Genomic DNA, 21,533 nt, shown 5'->3' with positions numbered 1-21,533 from the left:
AGTGATGAAAATTATGATTATAAAGAGATGGTCTTTGAAGGAAGAACAGTCAGACAATATGAATCAAAGTATGGAAAATGACTATCTGATTCTTGTCAAGGAAAAGGCAGAACAGACAATTCTATCAGTCAGAGATGTGTGTGTATTTCCTGTAATGGGATGCAAAGATGACAGTTCTGTGAACTCCACTGATGATGTTATTTTGCTAGATGAAGAAAATAAATACCCAAAAGTAATAGCAGTAGCTTCCATTAGTGTGTACCAGCTGGTTAATATCACTGAGTTCATCCAAAACATCTCATAAAATGGGGACTGTTTGCTATGCAGAACTTGGTCTGAGAATTCATCAGTTTTATTCCAGCCATAGAACATGTTGCACATATTTGGCTTAACTCACTTAAAGAATCAGCAGACTGTGATTTGATGTTTGTGAGTCTCTGGCTGATGGATGAAGTGGTAATAGCCGGATATTCACTAGGAAGAGATGTCTGCATTTGAGTTTCATGACTAACTAACAAATTAAGGAAAGATACCTGCTTTTAAATATATATCTTAGTAGGGGAATGAGAAATTATTGAAGGACTTCGTAATCTCCACTGCTCTTCTGATGCTGAAAAGACACCTGACAATTCTTCAGGACCCTTTCAAGGCAACCTAGAGAGAACTGAAGCTGCGCTTGTAGAATCAGTTGTAAACTGTAATCTGTGGGAGAGTAATGACTCGCTATTTAGTTCTATTTCAGCCCCTGGTATGTTACTAATTACTGAACTCATGTCTGTGGCAGATAAAGCAACAGTCTGGTGCTGCTCTAATGATGAAACTTGTGTAGGGAAAACAGTAAGTGTCATTAAGGAACTAGTGATAAACAAGATTGTATCATCATTATGCTGGGGAAGAGGTACCGACCTTAAATCTATGGAAGTATCAGTAGCTGCATATGGTACAAGTGTGATATTAGACTTTTATTTTTACTGAGACCTGAAGAGCAGAACTGAGAAAGTGTGAAGAGAGAACATCTGTTGAGGTTGCTATCCTGAATACTGTTGAAAACTCTCCAGTGGCAATTAGTCCTCCTAGTCCACAGCTCAGTTTAGACAAATTAGTGGTCAGAAGTATCTCACAGTTGAAAATACCTACCTTTTTCAGACCTTTAAGGACAAAAATGTAGGAAAAAAAACCCAAACAACAACCCAAAAAACCCAAACCAAACCAAAATTAAAAAAAAAACGCATAAGAGAAAAGAAAAAATTTAATAACTTTGGCTCTGGACTGAGTCTGCAGGAAATTACATGGCCATCAAAACCTCATTCAGTCTTACCAAAGTATTATATAGCAAACAAGTACAACTCTGCAAATCATATTCTTAATAAAAGTGTACAAGCGGTGTTAGTGACCTCAAGAGTTGAGTAAATGCAAACCTCCCACTATTCATATTCTGTAGGAGGGCCAACATCAGACGAAGTGGCACTGCTCAGAACGGAAGTATTAAATTTTCTAAATCAAACTGCTACTGTGAATCAATATAAAATGAATGAATTACAAATGTTATCCATTGAGAACATCAGCAAACTAGTTGACATGGTATTTTGGAAGACACACAGATGTAGTTGCATTTACTAACTGCATTTCACTCAGTGTCATTACTGACATCAAGAAGGACTATTACCTACTGAGAATGCAACAAAAGCTTAGGTATATCCCCAAAAGACTAGTCTGTACAGAAATCAAACATTCAGTAAAACTCATTTACCCAAATTAAAAAATAGGTCTCCTGGCTTATTTCTTATACAGGTAATTACTTTGAAAAAATATATAAGCAAAAAATTCTGAAACTAACTGTAAAGAGGATGCCTTATACACATTCTATCTGTATAATACTAGCTTTAGTAAAATGAACAGGCCACAGTGAAGGTACAATCTTCAAAATAAAATGTTGCACTCCTGTTAGTGTTGACTTTTCTTCAAATATTTTAAACATAACAGGATAGGCAATTTTTTGGCTTCCCCAAACCATCACTCTAAACAGTGAGAATGGCAGAGATGTTGAGACACTTGTTCCAGATATTTTTAGTGAAAAAACATCTAGATGCGCAGAAAAGGAAGCACTCCTCAGAAAACATGCGAACTAGGAAAGGAAAATCAAAGTCCCCATGGAGTAAGGCAAATTATCTTTCTGCTGCTGACTAGCCAAGGAAGAAGGGAAGATTGGCATTAGGGTCAGAGACTGCTGAATGAGATTGCTTGATATGAGGCATATGAAATAGTACACTCTAGCAAAGCAAACTGAAAACCAAGCTAAAAGGAAGTGCAGTTTTCCTTACTGGATGTGCAAAATGCTGGGAAAAATTCTTTTGAGATAAAAGAGTAATTTTCCAGTTACATAAAAATGCAATTAAGAAAGGATGATGGATTAAATCAAAAGAATAGAAGGTAGTACAGGAATTAGAGAACAACATTCTTAAGAAGAAAATTAATGAATTTTGAATATTCTTACCATTTAAAAAGCACTAACAAGGAAAGAAGTTTGATATATGCATTACTCAGAAGCTTTTTCTACTTACCTTGGGACACCTCTCCTGTATGAAAATCAGAAGCATGTTTAGACCAAAGTTCCATAGACACAGCCAGGCCTGATGGAAGGTCATTGTCTAAAATCTCAGCAGGAAGCACTTCAGCCACTTCAGTGACAGTTTTCTTGCTTTGGGGGATAGTAGGTAAACAGGTGATATTGTTTATTCCATCAACACAAAGAAACCCAGTGGAGCAGGACTGTATAAGGCAATCATTGTAATTAAGCTCACAGCTTCGTCCCTGAAAGAGAATTTTTAAAAAAACATTTTTGAAGGCAATTTGCATTTCATAGTCATGTTAGTTCAAATTATTGCCTTCTTTTGATTCTAAAATGTTGTTTGCTTATATTAAACTGTCCACACTTTTGAAAGCAAATCTAATCATGTGGAAAATATTGCTTAACTAATTTAATAGTATAGTTGTATATTTTAAATTTTAACTAAATGATATTTTGACTCTTAGTATTACAAGTTATCAATAAAAATAATTTCCCCACAGATTTGTAATTGCAAAGTATCAAAGATAGTACTGTCACAAGTAACAGAAAGTGGTTAAAATAATAATCTTCAGTCAGCATGTAGTTACACAGAAAACCCTGTACAGTGGAGTTAGCTGTCTAAAAACCTACAGTTTGTTCTGATTGTCAAGTTAATATGTTCTTTCTTTTTGTACACTGAAGCTCAGTATTTGTTGCCTGTTGTTACCAAATCTTCACACAGTGCCTTGTTAATACATAAAGTTCACAGACAACTCTTAAAAAAGAAGAAAGGTAGTGGCAGTCTCAAATTTGACCTGGCACTCACTTTTTATTTTTTATCAAGACTAACAATTCATGGGAATCCTGAAATATCCTTCCTAGTAATAAATTAAAAATGTTCATATTCAGTGGTCTGTAAAAAAGGCAAGAAATAATGCATTTCTTTTACAGCAATAATTATGTGAATTAAATGCATTCTTGAAGTGTGAAATAAATATATGCTGAAGCCAGGCCTGGGTTCATTTTATTTTCACTTCTGTTGTAATGAACTAATGGGCTATGTGAAGAGATACAGTTAACTTAGCTAACCTAGAAGGATCTTACATATCTGGATAGCTATTTAAACTATGCACAGTGTCATCCCTGAAAGACATGCATCTCTGACAACATATCATCTTGATATAATTTCTGACTGAAGCTTCTCCTGCAGCGGGCCCATGTAAGAAAATCCAAGTAAATTCTCTCGTGCTCAATAAACATGTGCTCATTGTACACCTCCCCTCTGACAAGATGCTGAAATAGTCTCTCTTGTCTACCTGGCTAGCTATTCACACAGAACTTGAAGCAGCTTGCATTTTCTGAGATCTCTATCAACTCTATTAAATTCACTTATGATATTAGGGAACAATAGGAGGTGCAAGAGAGAAAGAGGCAGAAATGCAGACATAGAAACTGAAATTACTTTTCTTACAAGTACTTTAAATAATTCAGTGTTTAAAATGGAAGAGGTTAAATTGAGGGTTTTTGAATGATTTAGATACATCCATGCTTGTTTCCATCAAGTTCTTAATTTGTTTTGGCAAGCAAAAGAGCTATCTGGTAAATTCATGGCACCTTATAAAATCACTCACTGTATCGGTATTCCAAAGCACGAAGGAACAGCAGGCCAATTTATATGTCAGATTTCCATACAATGATAAAAAGCCATTTCCTCCTTGCTCTCTTCTAATTCCACACATAGCACAAATGATCAGTTTGAGTAAGATTTCTGTCCAATAATCTTTCTTAATCCTATAAAACTTATGTTTCATTCTGACTTTCCCTGTGACAAATTAGTGCATTTTTATTACTATTGCATGTACTGGTGAAGAGTGTTTGATTATGATTTTATGACTCATAGAAACAAAGCAGATGTGGATAACCTCCACTGTGCATGAAGGGTACATTAAATAGTCATAGATAATTTTGATGGCCTTGAAAGTGTCTGTAAATGCTTTAACAGTTTCCATGCAGGCAGATGGTGTGGATTTGTATTTAAAAGTAGGTATGTGTCTATAAATGTTTCCATGTAAAAAGTAAACATTTACTCCATATACCGCTGGCTATGCTCTTTGTCTCAAAATTTATGAGAAACTTCATGATCCGTACTTTACAATCCATACTTCAGATAGCATTACATACACAGACTACAGAAGATTTACTTAACACACACTGTAGCTGGAGTTCCTTGAATACTTATTTCTCTGTGAGTTCCACTGTTTCCACCCCACACTTACTCACGGTGAGGAACCAGAACCCATCAGGGGCCTACCAAATACTCGTCTTCAGATGTTTAGACCCTAACTCCTTATCCACCATACTGAAGATAGGTACGTTCAACTTTTTTCTGGTTTTTTTTCCATGTTTTCTTTCTCTACTGTGGACTTTCCAAAGCATAGTGGAATCTGAGGGACTGAAGGTGGAACAGTGAATAATGGAATAAAAGCAAAGACAATACATCTTAAATTCCAGCTACTTCAAAGGTTTGTTACTTTTCCTTCTGTAAGGGCTTGTTCTGCAAAATACTGTACAGTTAATGCCCAAGCTATGTACTAATAGAAAAGCTGCCCCCATGGGACGAATATCTACCTAGCTCCATCATCAGTGAGCTATTAATGAATATTTGGGGAAGAATGCAGGAAGAAAACAAGCAGAGTTTGCATCTGATAATTCGCCAAATATACCATTCCAACTTCTGGCAATGAGTAATTCAAAGGCTCCCTAAGCCAGGGTAACATTTAGAAGAGTAATTTGAATAACAATGAACCTATCCTCCTTTTAACTCATTTTTGGACTTATTTGTACTTTTGGTCTCTACAGGATCATGCAACACTGACTTGTACCAATGAATTTTGCACTGAGTGAAAAAATAATTTCTTTATACAGATTTTATGATTGCCGTATGGTGGTTTTATTTGGCATTCATAAGATTTTTTTGTGAGAAATAAATACTAAAAAAATAGTGTAATTGATCTTCTCCATTACAGTTGTTCATGTAGGATAAGTATAAATACTTAATGAACAAAATGAGATTATTTTAACATGAGGGTCTGACAGTTTTCCGTATAAAAAGTCTGTGTCCCTCAACCGATATATCCTTCATCATCACCTGACCTTATTATGAATGCCAGCCTGCTTTTGAAGACAAAAAGAGAGCAGTTGCTACAGACTGTGCGGAAGAATCAACAGTGCCCATTGTACTCTGTAAAAAGCACCCTACAAAAAAATTGTATTCATTCTTATGGGCTAGTCTCTTCCTTCTTAGGATAGCCTGTCAGTAAATTTAGTCACATTATATGCATTATTAAAATTCATTTTCAACCTACTACGCCCTTATGATAAAATACAGATTTTATGAAATTGTGGGCAAATAGTCATGGCAACGGGGAGTCTTCTGGTGACTGGAAGAAAACGTATGTCACTCCTGTCTTCAGGAGGGGCCAGAAGGAAGATCCAGGGAACTACAGGCCAGCCAGCATCACCCCAATTCCCGGGAAGCTGATGGAGCAACAGCACAGGAGGAAGGAACAAGAGGGTGATTAGGGGTAGTTGGCATGGAGCTGGGAAGGGGAAATAGAGCTTTACCAGCCGACAGCCCTGTGAAGAGGCGGCTGGCTTGGTGGATGAGGGGGAGAGCAGTGGATGTTGTCTGTCTCGACTTCAGTGAGGCTTTCAACACTTTCTGCCATAACGTCCTCACAGACGAGCTGACAAGGTATGGACTAGATGAGTGGACAGTGAGACGGCCTGAAAACTGGCCGAACCGCCAGGCTCAAAGGGCTGTGCTCAGTGATCAGCAGCACAAAGCCCTGCTGGAGGCCAGTCGTTAATGACGTACCCCAAGGGTTCACACTAGGTCCAATACCACTTACGCTCTTCAGTAACGGATGACAGGACAGAGGGCACCCTCAGTAAGTTTTCACGTGACACAAAACTGGGAGGAGTTCTTGATATGCCAGATGAATTTGCTGCCGTTTATACTGACCTCGAGAGGCTCAGTAAAGGGAAATGCAAAGTCTTGGACCTGGGGTGGAATAACCCCATGCGCCAGTACATGCTTGGGGCTGACACCCTAGAAAGCAGCTTTGCAGAGAAGGACCTAGGGGTCTTGGTGGATGACAAACTGCACGAGCCAGCAATGTGCACTTGTGGCAAAGACAACCAACAAGATCCTGGGCTGCATTAAGAAAACCATTGTCAACAGGTTAAAGGAGGTGATCCCTCACATCTACTCAGCACTGGTGAGGCCAAACCTGGAATAACGCATCTGGTTCTGGGCTTCCCAGTACAAGAGAGATAGGAATCCACTGCCACATTCAAACTGACCTTTATCCTCCCTCTACTATTCCCCAGAGGAATTTGAGAAAAGTTTATTTTATTCAGAGAAAATCTCTGCCTCCACACAATCCTTTCTGTGTCAATTTTCTATAGAGATATCTTACATAAATAAAGAACCTGCTGGTCCCAGAATGATGATTCTGCATTGTAAGCAAATAGAGGAGAAACAATGGAGACATTGGTGGAACTGGTAGTCTCTAAATCTAGAACACAAGGGTATTCTACATTTTGTCATTTTAATTAACACCAGGAGTGAGTCCTAGCCAAAAAAATCCCAAACTTAGGGACGCCTTCCCACTGCTGGGTTCAGATATAATGAGTCCTCCGAGTCTAGGAAAGACTTATGATTATATTGAAGTTAACGAGGTTACACTGAATCCTTTCTCCACATTTCAGATTGTGGCAAGTATGGATGCAGACTCGGAGAACTCATAACCTCTTACTCTAGAGGCAGATGTAAACTTTCTGAAAATGTGGCAGTTTCAGTTACCTGTAAAGGTAACCTATAAAGGCTTCCATTATTTGGTGCCATGTTTGTTCCACACAAAGAAGACAGCCCTTTCCTCATTTACTACTAATGATGGACCACTTGGTATGAAGTTTGATTGGAATTGGAAATTCTACTGTGAATTGGGGGGGGGGGGGGGCAAGGTGTGAAGAAGGACTTAGAAATGTCCTGTGATAAAAGCATGAACACAACACTCTTCTGGTATTTCAGACTTGAACATATCATTGTCAAGGTCCTGATCAGCCTCATAATTTTCTGCAGGCCATCTCTGCAACCTCTTCCTTCACACTCACAGGTCTAGCTCCCTGTGCTCAAGGTCAGCTCTGATACGGTGCAGCTGTGCAACTTTGGATCAGCCTGCACTGAAAAGAGCTAAATTGTGAGAAAGATGTGTGAGATGTCTCATCTAGGGCCTTCATACCTGAGCTCAGAAGCTGCATTTAAGCTCAGGCCCTTGCCTTTGGTCCTGACTGAGCTAACAATAAAGCTAAAGCCTGCTATAGTAAGCCCAGTAGTTTGTTGATCCTGACCTGGTCTTGCTGCCTTGACTTCCTGGCTTGGCCTTAAACCTGCTTTGTGATCATGGACTTGCCTGGCAGCACCCGGACTTCTGGAAGAACCTTTTGGATGGTTACCACCATCACTGGTCTTGCTTTGCTATCCTTGTTTGGGCACGTGGGACTCCATCCCTCGCCGGTAAGGTCATTGCCCCTGCCTACCTTGCTGCAACGCTTGGCTCCTGGCCTGCCTTCCCTTGTGGAGCAGCCCACTTGTGCTCCTTGACATGTGCTAGTATGTGCTGGGGATCTCCTTGAGAGAATGGGCATGGGACAGGGATTAATATGGTGCCTGAGAAGAACTGAAGACAGAATTTTTTTTTTTACTTTTTAGAAAAACTTTTTTTTCCATTTTATTGCTTTGTTGCTTCTTCCCTCATTGACCATAAATGAGAATCTTCTGCTGTAGAAAGAAGCCCTGAAACTGGCTAATGTCTGAAAAGCTACTCATTTCTTTCTTGACTTGGTTGCAGAGAATCTATGAAGGTAAATCTGAATCTTACTAGCAATAATCTGCTCCTTCCCTTTTACAGACATAAATACACCAAATAAATGGTGCATAAATATTAAAAGAAGCATCCCTGTCATCATTTATAAAGAAAAGGTATTCAAATAACAATTTCAAGCTTGGAGTTGTAGACATAAGAATTACTGAAGTAAGACAAAAAAATCATGTACTCCTTTCTCTCCCTGTTACTAAACCCAAACTATTAAATGATAATACTATTAAGTTAAACCGAAAGTGTGATGAGGTAAAGCACAAGCTCAAATTGTAGGTACCAACTGCATTTCTTCAACTACAAAAAGACCTGGCATAAAAAGGTGGTGGCAGCATGGAAATTTCAACCTTAGATGAATACAGCACTGGCATTTAGCCACCCGCAAAGGATTGGTTTGGTATGTTAAACAGAGAGAATAAAACATAGGACCAAAGCCCACAGGGTCAAGCATTCAAAGGAATTGTTTGATTTAGTTTCAGGGAACTTGTTTTCAAAATATCTGTCTGTGTGCAATAGTTTCAAGTATGAGTTATCTTAGTAAATAAAAATATTAATTGATATGTAAAAAAAATACTAATTAGTGTTTAAAAATATTAATGTACTCTGGCAACTGACAAAGCCATTATATACACTCACACTTTTCCACTTTTTATGGATATTAGGTAACTAATTCTCTGGAATATTAGAGCTCCTGTTAGTAAAACAAACAAACAAACAAAAATAAACAAAGAACAGTTACTAAAATATGGTATTTTTCAGAAAGGCCAGGTTTTATGTGAGTGAGGTTAAAAAGGAAAGGGATTACATACAGTATTTTCTGTGCAACAATGAATAGTCAGGTTAAGGGAAGGAGAAGAAAGAATGTCAGCATCTCACCACAAATCCTGGCTTGCAAAAACAGGCATAACCGAAGCTGGGGTCCTTCTGAACACAGATGCCATGTATGCAGGGGTTGGATATGCACTCATCAACATCCAGCTCACAATGGAGGCCTTCCCATCCTGTCAGGAAAAAAACAAAACAAAGCTAAAACAAGACCCATTAAAATCTAAATCCATTTCCTGAGTGTCAATCAAAAAAAGCTATGGGTAACTATAATCAATCTTCACATATACATAAATACATAGTACAGGATGGGTATGAACTGGTTTGGGCTGTGGTTTCTCAAAGTAGAAAAAAAGAGTATAAATAGCTTAACAATAAACAAACACAATCCAAACTATATGGACGTTACAATTATACTCTACTGAACATCCATTAGGGAAGTTAATATTTGCCGACATCTATTTCTGTAGAGACGTTAGTAAGCAAACGAGTAAAACCTGAATATATTCTTTCATTACTGAATTAACTGACTCGACGGGTTGCCCTTCACCTACGGAATTATCTGTATCATTATCTCACTTGTGGTGAAGAATTGGCAAGGGTAAAACCCTCCCTGAAATCTCTTATCTCATTCCAGATCTGCATATTGCAACCAAAGCTCTATTTTTTCCAAAATTTAAACTGAAAGGATATGGAATCGCCTATATTAATTTTTGACCTTTTTATCCTGTTCATTAAACTTGTGCATTATTGCCACACTGGGGAAGAAAAATTGGAGGTTTAGATAGATGAAAATAGTTACAGTTACACAAAATAAAATAAAGGCAAGAAGTTTAAAAGAGAAACTCCGAGACAGATTACTGTACCAGATCAATGAGGAGGACAATTTCTGAGCAAATACAGGTTTGTGTTTGAATACCATCGGAATACCATCTTCTTATACTTCAATAGTCAGATTACTGGCATTTTTGTTAATATGCATTTCTTATAAAAATCTCCTTTACAACTAAGTACACCCGTAAATTAGAGGCCAAAAGCTGATCTGGAAGCTGGTTTTTAGATCACGTAATTTGAGCCTGTCTTGAACTTGCTCCTTGGAGTCTAAGCTGAACTGGAAGCAGCCCATTTGCTTGGTAAATACAAACCCAGAATTTTGTAAAAGATGGCTAGTTATTGAAGAACACCAGACCTTCTGCCATGATACTCCCACCACATATTACAGATTGGTTATTTCTCCAATTAAATTTTCCCATTTGTAAACAAACAAACCAACCAACAAAACCCCTCAACCCCCGAAAAAACCCCAGCAGTCCTCCACTGACACAAGTCTAGTTGCCCCTGTCCTGCATTTGCCTCGGAGCGTGCACCAAACGGACCCACCAGTTAATTCCAGTCCTGCTTTAGCTGCCCTGCTACAAGTGCAGCCTGCCCCAGCTAAAGACTTCAGCTGTGAGGCCGCTATTAGTTCCAGTAGCTGCTGTTGTTGCTTTTGAGCTGTCTGAGATGCTGTTAGAACACGGTTTACATCTCTCGGTGCTGCTTCTGCACCTGAACAGCCTGCAGCTGCAGCCACATGCATCCATTATTCTAAGGGTATGGGCCTGCTACTGGGACAATAGCTGACAAAATTCATGATCCATTACGGAATGGATTTGTCAGAGCTAAATCAATTCCCTTTTCTGGTATCACATGCTGTCACCACATGCTTCATTTTGTTCTCTGGAGGTTTTTGGAAAGCTGCAATCATCTGCCATGTTCCCACTTCTGTCTTGCCACTATCCCTTTTCCATTTCATTAAATTTCAACTGTGGATCTGTTGCTGGGTATCTCAGACTTTCTGCCTTGTGGAAAGTTCTTTCCCATAGTTGCCTTTACAGATTCAAAAATACTCAATCCCGTCTCCATGTTTCTATAGATGAAGCTTAGCAGAGAAATCCAAGACCTATCATACGTGAATAGTAGTAGCCTACAACAAAAGCAGTTTTTTTCAAGCATTTCTACGTTCTGTCTCTGGAAGATATTTTTTCTTTATCTTCTAATGCCTTTCTTAAGTTGTGCAACTTTCAAAAAAGCTATTCCTTCCAAAGGTTCCCCTGCCTCTCCAAATTCACTCCTTTTCTGAGCTGTAACCTTCTCATCTCTTCAGCTGTTTCAGACACTCCGATAACATTTGAAAATACCACATTAATTGAAAAAAAACAAGATACGTAGCCATGGTGCATATACCTAATACATGTGGTTCCTTCACTGTGTCTTTTCCTGGTGGAGAAATAATGTAGAGATCTTTCACCCCTACTAGTGAATGCTATTATAAAAAGCAATGTAAAAGAAAGGCAGCTCACACTTCGATTGGAAGGTGTTTAAAACATGTTTGCAGCAGGACTGAGTTCCAAGGCCCCAGAGAAGCTGCTTCTACTTAAACCAAGCATTTCCATATACAGTTGCATAGAGACAGCAGTTACAGTACTTGGCTGGCAAGCAATTTTTAAATGTCTATATTCAAATATATTTAAAGTATTACTAGCTTTAAAAATGAGGAGAAAAATTTTGAATTCAGCAACGTATTCTGTGTGAGGCACTGTAATGATGAAAAAAATATATCTTTTAAGTTTTTAAGTCATCTGTATTGGTAAAGTGATATATGGCCATATGCAGTACCAGGTAGAGTGAGGGGACATACAGCTTTATCCACGTGGAATTTCCATCAGGTAACTGTGCTGAGAGGAAAGAAGATATATAGTACTGAAGACAGGTCATGACTCAGACTTTTAAGATCAGAAAGGACCTTTATGTTCACGAATTCTGACCCTTTGTATGGCAAAGTCCAGAAACTTTTCACTCAGTGGTTCATACATCAGGAGTATAGTGTCTTTCTGGATTATTGATTATCTCTTAAACATTAAAAAACATTGCTATAAAAACATTAATCTGTGAGCAAGTGTCGTGGTTTAACCCCAGCCAGCAACTAAGCACCACGCAGCCCCTCACTCACTCCCCCCACACCCAGTGGGATGGGGGAGAAAATTGGGAAAAGAAGTAAAACCCGTGGGTTGAGATAAGAACAGTTTAATAGAACGGAAAAGAAGAAACTAATAATGATAATGATAACACTAATAAAATGACAACAGCAATAATAAAAGGATTGGAATGTACAAATGATGCGCAGTGCAATTGCTCACCACCCGCCGACCGACACCCAGCTAGTCCCCAGCGGCGATCCCCCGCCCCCACTCCCCCCAGTTTATATACTGGGCATGACGTCACATGGTATGGAATACCCCGTTGGCCAGTTTGGGTCAGGTGCCCTGGCTGTGTCCCCTCCCAACTCCTTGTGCCCCTCCTGCTTTCTCGCTGGCTGGGCATCAGAAGCTGAAAAATCCTTGACTTAGTCTAAACACTACTGAGCAACAGCTGAAAACATCAGTGTGTTATCCACATTCTTCTCATACTGAACCCAAACCACAGCACTGTACCAGCTACTAGGAAGACAACTAACTCTATCCCAGCTGAAACCAGGACAGCAAGTTAGTCCTAAAACTAATTAGGGTCTAGTAAGCCAAAGACAATTCCATTTAAGTCTTACGTATTAGAGTACCATTCCTCAGTACTGATTAAACAAATGAATAAACTGTCCATATCGACTCTCACTACGCGTGCACGCACACACACACAGTCCTGCTTCAGTACCTTGCATACTTTTTTTTTTTTCCTTAAATCTGTTACATATAGTTTTGTAAACTGCACTAGGGACACTTCAGAATGAAAAAAATATGTAAAATAAAATCTGTTTTTATTAATATTCAATTCATTATGTGCTTTCTTTTTAATGAAGAACAAGCATGGATACTAATCTATGTAAAAATTACACGAACAGATTGTGAGAAACACTGCAGAAAATTTTGTGCAATACATATATGGTCACTTGACTTCAGGAGTTTAGCAAGATCTTACTGCTTGTAAATCGAAACCAACAAGCGATCATTCCTCAGTACAAAGAGAATAAGCAGATCAGGTGTATGAAGATATCATGGGTGAATAGAATATTTATCTTCCAGAATGTATCTAAATAATCTCTAAAATAATCACTAGGAAATCTTGGATCAGTACCATCAAAGAAAGTATTCAGCAGTGCAGGTCTGTACAATAAGAAACAATAGACTTAAACTGAAAAATTAAAGTTTCAGGAGGTAGGTACTAGTATAATTCTTAAATTAAGAGTAACCGAATTATGGAGCAGTATGCTTCAAGGCAGTTATTTATACCCTACTTATGTTGACAAAAGGCTCTTTATTAATAGACATGACAGGAGACAGTGAGTAGTCCTGAACAGATTAAATTTTTGATTGTGTGACAATGCAGGCTGACTGTGACCTTTGCTTTTGTGTAAATACTAAAACCCTTATACATTCCTAAGTCACAAGACCTGTTTAAGTTGTTCTATGTCAGCATAAGAAAACAGCTCCCACTTTTTTTCAGGAAGTGCTTGTTTTCATTCTATTCATAATTGTTCAGAAAATTTCTTTTCATCCCAGCCAGCAGACCTAAGCATGGCTATGTGTGACAACAACAACAACAACAAATATTAGTTAAAATGTTCAGAATTTGTTTTCAGTCAATCTTATTGTGTAGCTAGTTAAATTTTCTAGTCGCTATACAATGCCTACTTGACTGCTTGGTCAGTAAGTTACATTAGTAAAGATCATACATAATAAACCTAGCTCTAGATAATTCTTCAGGCTCACTTAATGAGCTGGTTTTAGTTTTAAGTCTTTCTAACATGCTTATTAGCTTAGTTAATTGTCTTTAGATTTCATTCAAAAAGCTTGTCAAAGACATAGTTAATCTTTTTGTACCCTATAGGTTATATACAAATAAAGAGCTGGATATAATTTACCAATTTTCTCAGTAGTAACACTGATAATATCATTGTTTAAGATTGTTCTGTCAGATGTCAGTTACCTTGTTGACATTTACAAGTGTATCCATTGATATGATCTTCACAGGTTGAGCCATGCAGACAAGGTGATGAATTACACTCATTAACTTCTATTTCACAAAACTGTCCAGAAAATCCAGCAAGACACCTGAAGCAAACAACATTCCAAAATGTTATACTATGCATAACAATCATATAAAATATACTTTGTGTGGAAACAATTTGTATAAATTATGAGCATTAACAAGACACAATCTCATATATTCCTTTCTGTTTTAAGGAGTATTTTACTGGAACTCTTCCAAGTTTCACACTGTAATCCACGGCGATCTTTTAGGGGATTTGTGACGGCAAAACCCATCCACAAATTTCACATCTGGATCATAATCAAACATAACAGTCTCAGTTACAGTTTACTGGTTCTATTTAGGTGAGTACAAACCTTTCTTAATGTACTCTTGGGAGACTGTTTGTCTACTAAAATAGTTTATTTAGCTAAGCAACTGCAGTCTATGTTTGGAAAACTGCTCGTTGAGAAATGTTGCACCATTAAATGTAAGTACAGCATAAAAGGTAACCTTCAGGGACCATGCTTTCATTATCATTCTAGTTATCAAATACTAGTAATCTCGAAAAAAACTCTTCTGTATTTTCCTGGTTGTAAATCCTATGTGATCATTAATACCAAAATAGTTCCATATGCTTTCAACATATAACTATACAACTGACACAAATAGTCTCACAAGACTTCTAATGAAGCTCAGAAATCTTACTAATCTCATTATTGAGACACATCCTTGCATACATACACACAGCTTTACAGATATACTCACATATGTTCTGCAAAACAGGGCCCCCTAATGGTATTTACAGCATTTACTCTTTTGAGATGTGTGTACATGGATATATTTCACATAAGACAATGTATTCAAAAACTCCTTGTCCTGGTTTAGGCTGGGATAGAGTTAATTGTCTTCCTAGTAGCTGGTATAGTGCTGTGTTTTGGGTTCAGTATGAGAAGAATATTGATAACACACTGATGTTTTCAGTTGTTGCTAAGTGGTGTTTAGTCTAAAGTCAAGGATTTTTCAGCTTCTGATGCCCAGCCAGTGAGAAAGCAGGAGGGGTACAAGAAGTTGGGAGGGGACACAGCCAGGGTAGCTGACCCCAAGGGGTATTCCATACCATGTGGCGTCATGCCCAGTATATAAACTGGGGGGAGTTGGCCTGGAGGGGATCACTGCTCGGGAACTAACTGGGCATCAGTCAGCAGGTGGTGAGCAATTGCATTGTGCATTGCTTGTTTTGTATATTCCAACCCTTTTATTATTATTGTCGTTTTATTATTAGTTTCTTCCCTTCTGTTCTATTAAACTGTTCTTATCTCAACCCACTTTTTTTTCCCCCGATTCTCTCCCCCATCCCACTGGTTGTGGGGGGAAGTGAGTGAGCGGCTGCGTGGTGCTTAGTTGCTGGCTGGGGTTAAACCTGTTAGCAGCTGGGCGGTGCACATCTTGTATGTTGTCTTGGCTCTAAAGAAGAGCATAAAACTTCATGCCCCACTTACAGGAAGATGAGTACATTAACAAACTACCTTTGAGTAAACTAGAATAGTCATGTGACCTACTCCTCAAGATGCTACATTGTGTGAATACAAAACACGTCATTAGAATGAAGTACCTGCAGTGTCCACCTTAGCGTTCCAGATCCTGAAGCAAAAGAGGAGGAGGATGGTCCATGGAACAGGTATGTGAAACACCTCCTGCAGGATCATTATGCTATGTATCGGTAATTATGTTTTGGTTTATTTCTGCCTTGACTATTAGAACATATTTGTTTTATTTTATATGGAATACACTCTGGGTAACGGGAATTTGGAATCTACCAAGACAATGACAGCAGAACAGATTTGCCAAAGTCTACATCAACTGCAGATGACAGCAATGGCATACTGCTTGGAAAATGTACAAACTGAAGCACACACTATTATTTTTCAAATATCTAACTATAATGTGTGAGAGAAAAACCACAGATAAGGCTTAATATTAGAGTGAGCTGTAAGGCCACCTGTATAGCTCTTTGGCCACAAAACATTAAGCAAAATCAACTTTTGATTTTGATCAGTTTGGCCTTTCATCCTACTGGCAAACATCGAAGCCCAGTATTTATCCCACCTAACTTCACATACCTAACTGTAATAACCCTAGGATTCTTATATGCTCAGTGGAATAATGGGTGCAGAGGATTATTCTGTTCACTGAAAGCTTAAATAATTTTCTGCAGATACCTCTGTCTTTCCACTGGCTACATAGCATATAAAAAAAAAAAGAAAAGAAAAAAAAAAGCATTGAAGGGAGCGACTTCTCCCAGATATGGGAAGGAGGACCAGAAGGATGAATGCCTATAAAATAATGAAAGCTTCAAGTGGGCACATTTTTATATGTGATGTGTACACCTGCTGAAGAGTAGAAACCAGTAAAGACAAGAGCAGTTTACAGAGTTACTGTGGTCATAACTAGTTGGAGCAAGAATGACTGGTGGAGCAGGTTGATATAACTCCAATGGAGAGAATCAACAGAATGGAATCAGCTTCCTGTCACAGGATACAGCCCAGATGAGCTTTGGATGATTTTCTACTCAGCAAGGCTTGAGACTTCAGAGACACAAACTATATAGCCATAGGCCTAATTCTATAGACATTGAGGTAGAAAAACAGATATATGTATATGTATAAATGTTTGGTAAAACTTGGTACTGAAAACTTCCCACATATTAAGTGTACAATACCATATAGAGTAATGGTGGCACCACTGAAAAAGAAAAGTTATAAAAAATATGACTTTGCCTTCAAATTGAAATTTATGTGGAAAACATAAACCCATGAAAGCACTTAGATACCCAGTAAATCAAATCTCACATACATCAATTTGTACAAGGTACCCTTTTTCCCAAGTCAGACAACCATTCAACTTAAAGAATATTTAAGAATATCGCAAGTATTTCACATACTGATGTGTTCTATTTTTTGTAAATGCTACAATACCACAGTGTTCAGTTTGCTTGTGCTCAGATAGCATAATTAGATATAAATGATGCTTCACGACTGCAGAGGCAGGCACTCTTAACTAAATGATTCTGAGCAATTATGAAACAACTAGCAGTAAGCATGTTACTGGTAAGTGTTTGCAAGTCATAAAACAACACCTTGATGTCAGCAGCTTTTGCAAATTTCCCAATTTTCCAATAAATTTTAAGCTTTGAGTCTCAATGAAGTTAACACTTCTTAGGATATGACAAGCACTTCAATAATTTCTTAAGTTTTTGTTCGCTCTCACCTTACTTCATTCTTACTCCTTTTTTCATAAATTTGTATTTCTGTTCTGCCTCTCCATATTCCTACCCCCTTCTGCCATTTCTTTTAGAGCATTAGAAGGGACAGAAATAATAGAATTTAAATACAACTGACATTAGAAAGTGTAAGTAGATATGGAAAACAGCTCTTGTGCTATAAATGGCATTAAACCTAACTTGAATACTTTGGAACACATTTGTATGTGGTGCTTGGGATATGACTGTTCTGCAAATGAAAACCAGGAGCTTTTTGATAGCTTTCATATCAAGGTATGACCACTGCAAACCTTGTAGATTGATTACTATTTAATAAAAAACAATTTATGCCTTTATAAGTATATGCACATCTAGGTTTAGCAGCAAATAACTCTTAGAGCTTATCTGATAAAGAAAGCTAATACACTGTGAAGGCTGAGTTTTTAAACTTACAAAGGTATCAACATCAAGATCAACAGTTCAGTACTGAAAGGCAGCAAAAAGCACTGCTCATTCGCTGTAAGAATAATGCATTCACAATTTAATTATAACCAGTTTATAGGGATGACGGCAAAGATCTTGCTCTTTTCTATCATTCTCTACAGCTTTTTTCTCTCATATAAAATGCTGATACAACGTAGTGCAAATATAGTCCCTGTTCTGTTGTACCTTTATATCAATCATTATCAGGAGTGATCATCTTAATTTGGGCATATGCCAATGCAATAGCTGAACAGAAGACTGAAAAGATTCTATTGAACTGGATGGATTTGAAACACAACAATGTAACTTCAGTACTTTCACACTGCAGTTAAGAACAGAGATAGGAATAAGCATCTCAGCAAAATGCTTAGCTGAGGATTAGTGTGGTGTAGAAGATGACAGTTCATTTCCTTCTTACATAAAAACACGGCCAACTAGTCACCATTAAATCTCCTATGTATCTGTAGGAGCCAGTTCTTTGCAGTTTTCAACCTGCATCTGATATGAACTGCAAATTGTGATGAAATGATACTTGCAAACTTTCAATTCTGCAGTCTTTCCTCACTCCCCATTAATCTCAGCTGGAATGGAAACTCTGTCTTCTACAATGAACGCAGGAGTTCAGGAAGACGACCTTGAAGGTCCTGTAGGAAGCTAATGGGCATTTGCCCTGGTTATGACAAACACTGTTTCAGTAGCACCTATATTAAGTAAGTAAGTAGCACAATAAAGAACAGAAGTGAAAGGAAGAGGCATATCATATATGCCTCTTAAGTGTCTAAACTGCCTCTTAAATATACGTGCAGGTTTAGAATCAGTGGCCAGTTTCACCAACCACCTGGTAAGACCTATCTTATATCTAAATTAATCCCAAGCTATCTAGGAAACCTGTGAGTCAAAATGATCTTGAAGTGTAACTATAACATCTTAGGCACTTCCAAACCAAAATTCCTAAATCAGGAGCAAAGTCTACTGATTATTTTAAAGGTGCTTCCTCTTTATGCTTGCTCTTTGGGCTACTGGCTGCTATGAACAAAGAAAATATGGATAGTGAGTAAAAGATGAGTTTGCTCGTCAAGAAGTATTTTACTAAGTCTTGAGAGAGGTCAGATGGGACATCTGAGAGAGCAAGAATACTAACAGAACAAGAGGCTGGGAACACTTAGGGTAGGGAAATACAGGCTGAACAAAGATCCAAACACCAGTGCATCTTGGAACACAACAAGAGTCACTCAAGAAACAGAAAAGGGAAGTTAAGTTTAAAAAGTAAAGCATGGGTTTCAGAATTGTATTTCTGGGACAAAAGGAAAAAGCCCTCAAGAAACAGCAAGAACAGAATCCGTTCTCCCAGAGGCACTACCACCGTCGCTGATGGGCTCAGCCTTGGCCAGTGGTGGGTCCGTCCTGGAGCCGGCTGGCATTGGCTCTGTCGGACATGGGGGAAGAAGCTTCCAGCAGCTTCTCACAGAAGTCGCCCCTGTAGCCCCCCCACTACCAAAACCTGGCCACACAAACCCGTGACAGTTGGGAAGATACATTTTGTCAGGTACAGCATTCTAGCTTTATTAAGATGATTTTCACTATGGTTTTCACAATGAGTCCCTATGGGTTGGCAGAAGCTGCTCTTTGTTCCTGCCTCACCGGGCTTTGTGGTGCTTCGATTCAGTAACAGCAGAGGGAAGGGCTATGCACTGAAGGCCTTTTTGCAAAAAGCAGCCAGGACATGTAAACGGAGTGAGCGAGGCAATATTCAGAAAGAGGGAACAGGCAGGAAAGGGGCTGGAGAACGGGCCTGGAACGGACTCGGCAAAAGAGCAATCTGCAAGCTTGAAGCTGGCCCAGCTACGCAGTTCAGGCTAAAAGAAAGATGACTCATTTAGGATGAGGGCTTAGCTGTCTGAGGGGCTACCCATTAATATAATGAAGAATCGACCTTTAAACCTAAGAAAGTTGTACAGATACAGAAAGACAGCAGAGTTAATAGGATGTTGTCTATATGGGCTTGGCTGACCCATTTAGGAAAGATGAATCAGGTCCTAAGAAACATTCACAGATATAGTAATCTTAAACCACAATTTAAGCATTTACTACTATAATATCGACAGGTTTACAAAACTACAGGAATTGTAACATTACTGCTATTTTATCAATCAAAGGTCAGAGAAAATGCCACCTGCCTGATTTAAATAGCCCTGTCTCACAGGGTTGTAGACATCCTGCCCCAAGGCTGGCTATACAGTGGATCAGAACTGGGCTAATTGTTAGTAATAAGAAACATCCTTGCTTTATATATAACACTTAACAATCTAATGCAGCAGCTGCTGCACATATAAGACTGAACCCAGGTCTGCACTCCTGCTCTTCACTATATCAAATAATTAAAATAGCAAATGTAGCAGGGAAAATTACCAAATTAAAAAAAATATGGATACCTTAATTTTTTAAGTTGGACATTATGATCTATCAATTAATAATAAGGTAGAAACACAAACTTCTTGTAATGAATTCACAGAACTTACACTGGGAGAATGAAGTAGTTTATTTTTCCATTAGTCCAGAGCTTGTCAGATCGAACCTAAGAACATCAGTGTTTCCACATCAAAGCAACAATCTTTTTTTTTAGATTAAAAGTAAAAAAGCAGCAGAGGAATCTATTAATGAATCAGAACACAACTGAGGAAGGATCTGTCAGAATGTCTGCTTATTTCAGCACAAACTCAGCTGTGTACAGTCTCTTGTATTAATGATTATCGATCAAAACACTAACTGTAGAAAAATCTGAAACATCCCTACAATTGCTCTGCTCCTGAAAATTATGTTAAATAAGAAGCTGTTATTTTACTAACTTGTTATATAATAAGTACTTAAGGGTTTTTTTAAAAAAAAAAAACCTAGCAGTTATTTAAACAAATACACAACTGCCACTACACAAATTAGAAATTCCATATTTATATCAGTATTGGAAAGATTCATCAAAGAAGGGGTAAGGGAACGTCACAGACTTGTTCAAACATTTTATGCAGAAATTGAGTTATTCAAGCCTAATCTGAATTTTGCAATAACAATTTTGGGGTTGCCAAAATACTTGTATTTCTTGCCAACACATTTCCATATAAAGAGTGAGTAAATCAGTAAGAGACTTCAACTCCCAGACGAAGTTTTCAACAAAAGCCCAAGATGTCCTGTGTAAAACTACTCTAAAAAAGCAGCAGTAGTAACTGTTGTTAAAGTTTTACTTCATGTTAATTCTGCATTCTAAGGGCTACTGGCATGCATACATTTCTACTACTACATTTAAAACAATTCCAGAGGGATTGATTAATAATTTATTAAGAGAATTAAATGAAGGATTTTGATCTGTGACAATTATAGCTGCAGTCATAGTAAAATTTCTTCCATGTGAGTAAACTTTCAGCCTTGGAGAAAATCTGCAAGAACTTAAATGTCAGCCAAATTTTTCCCTACAACTCTA

The 21,533-nt window shown here is 38.1% G+C and overlaps 1 protein-coding gene across 1 annotated transcript in view; it reads right to left on the bottom strand.

Moving 5' to 3' along the window:
• The window catches only part of EYS (eyes shut homolog), a 1,008,942-nt gene that overhangs the window by 369,124 nt on the left and 618,285 nt on the right, over positions 1-21,533 (bottom strand). The window contains exons 30-32 of the mRNA XM_052781811.1: positions 14,275-14,399; positions 9,367-9,491; positions 2,562-2,811 (exon numbers count right to left, since the gene is read on the bottom strand). Of these exons, the coding sequence (XP_052637771.1) occupies positions 2,562-2,811; positions 9,367-9,491; positions 14,275-14,399 (500 nt within the window). The remainder of the gene's footprint in view (positions 1-2,561; positions 2,812-9,366; positions 9,492-14,274; positions 14,400-21,533) is intronic.

Source organism: Harpia harpyja, chromosome 3 (assembly GCF_026419915.1).
Source record: "Harpia harpyja isolate bHarHar1 chromosome 3, bHarHar1 primary haplotype, whole genome shotgun sequence".
NCBI classification, from domain to species: Eukaryota; Metazoa; Chordata; class Aves; order Accipitriformes; family Accipitridae; genus Harpia; species Harpia harpyja.
This window is presented reverse-complemented; position numbering and strand designations above follow the sequence as displayed.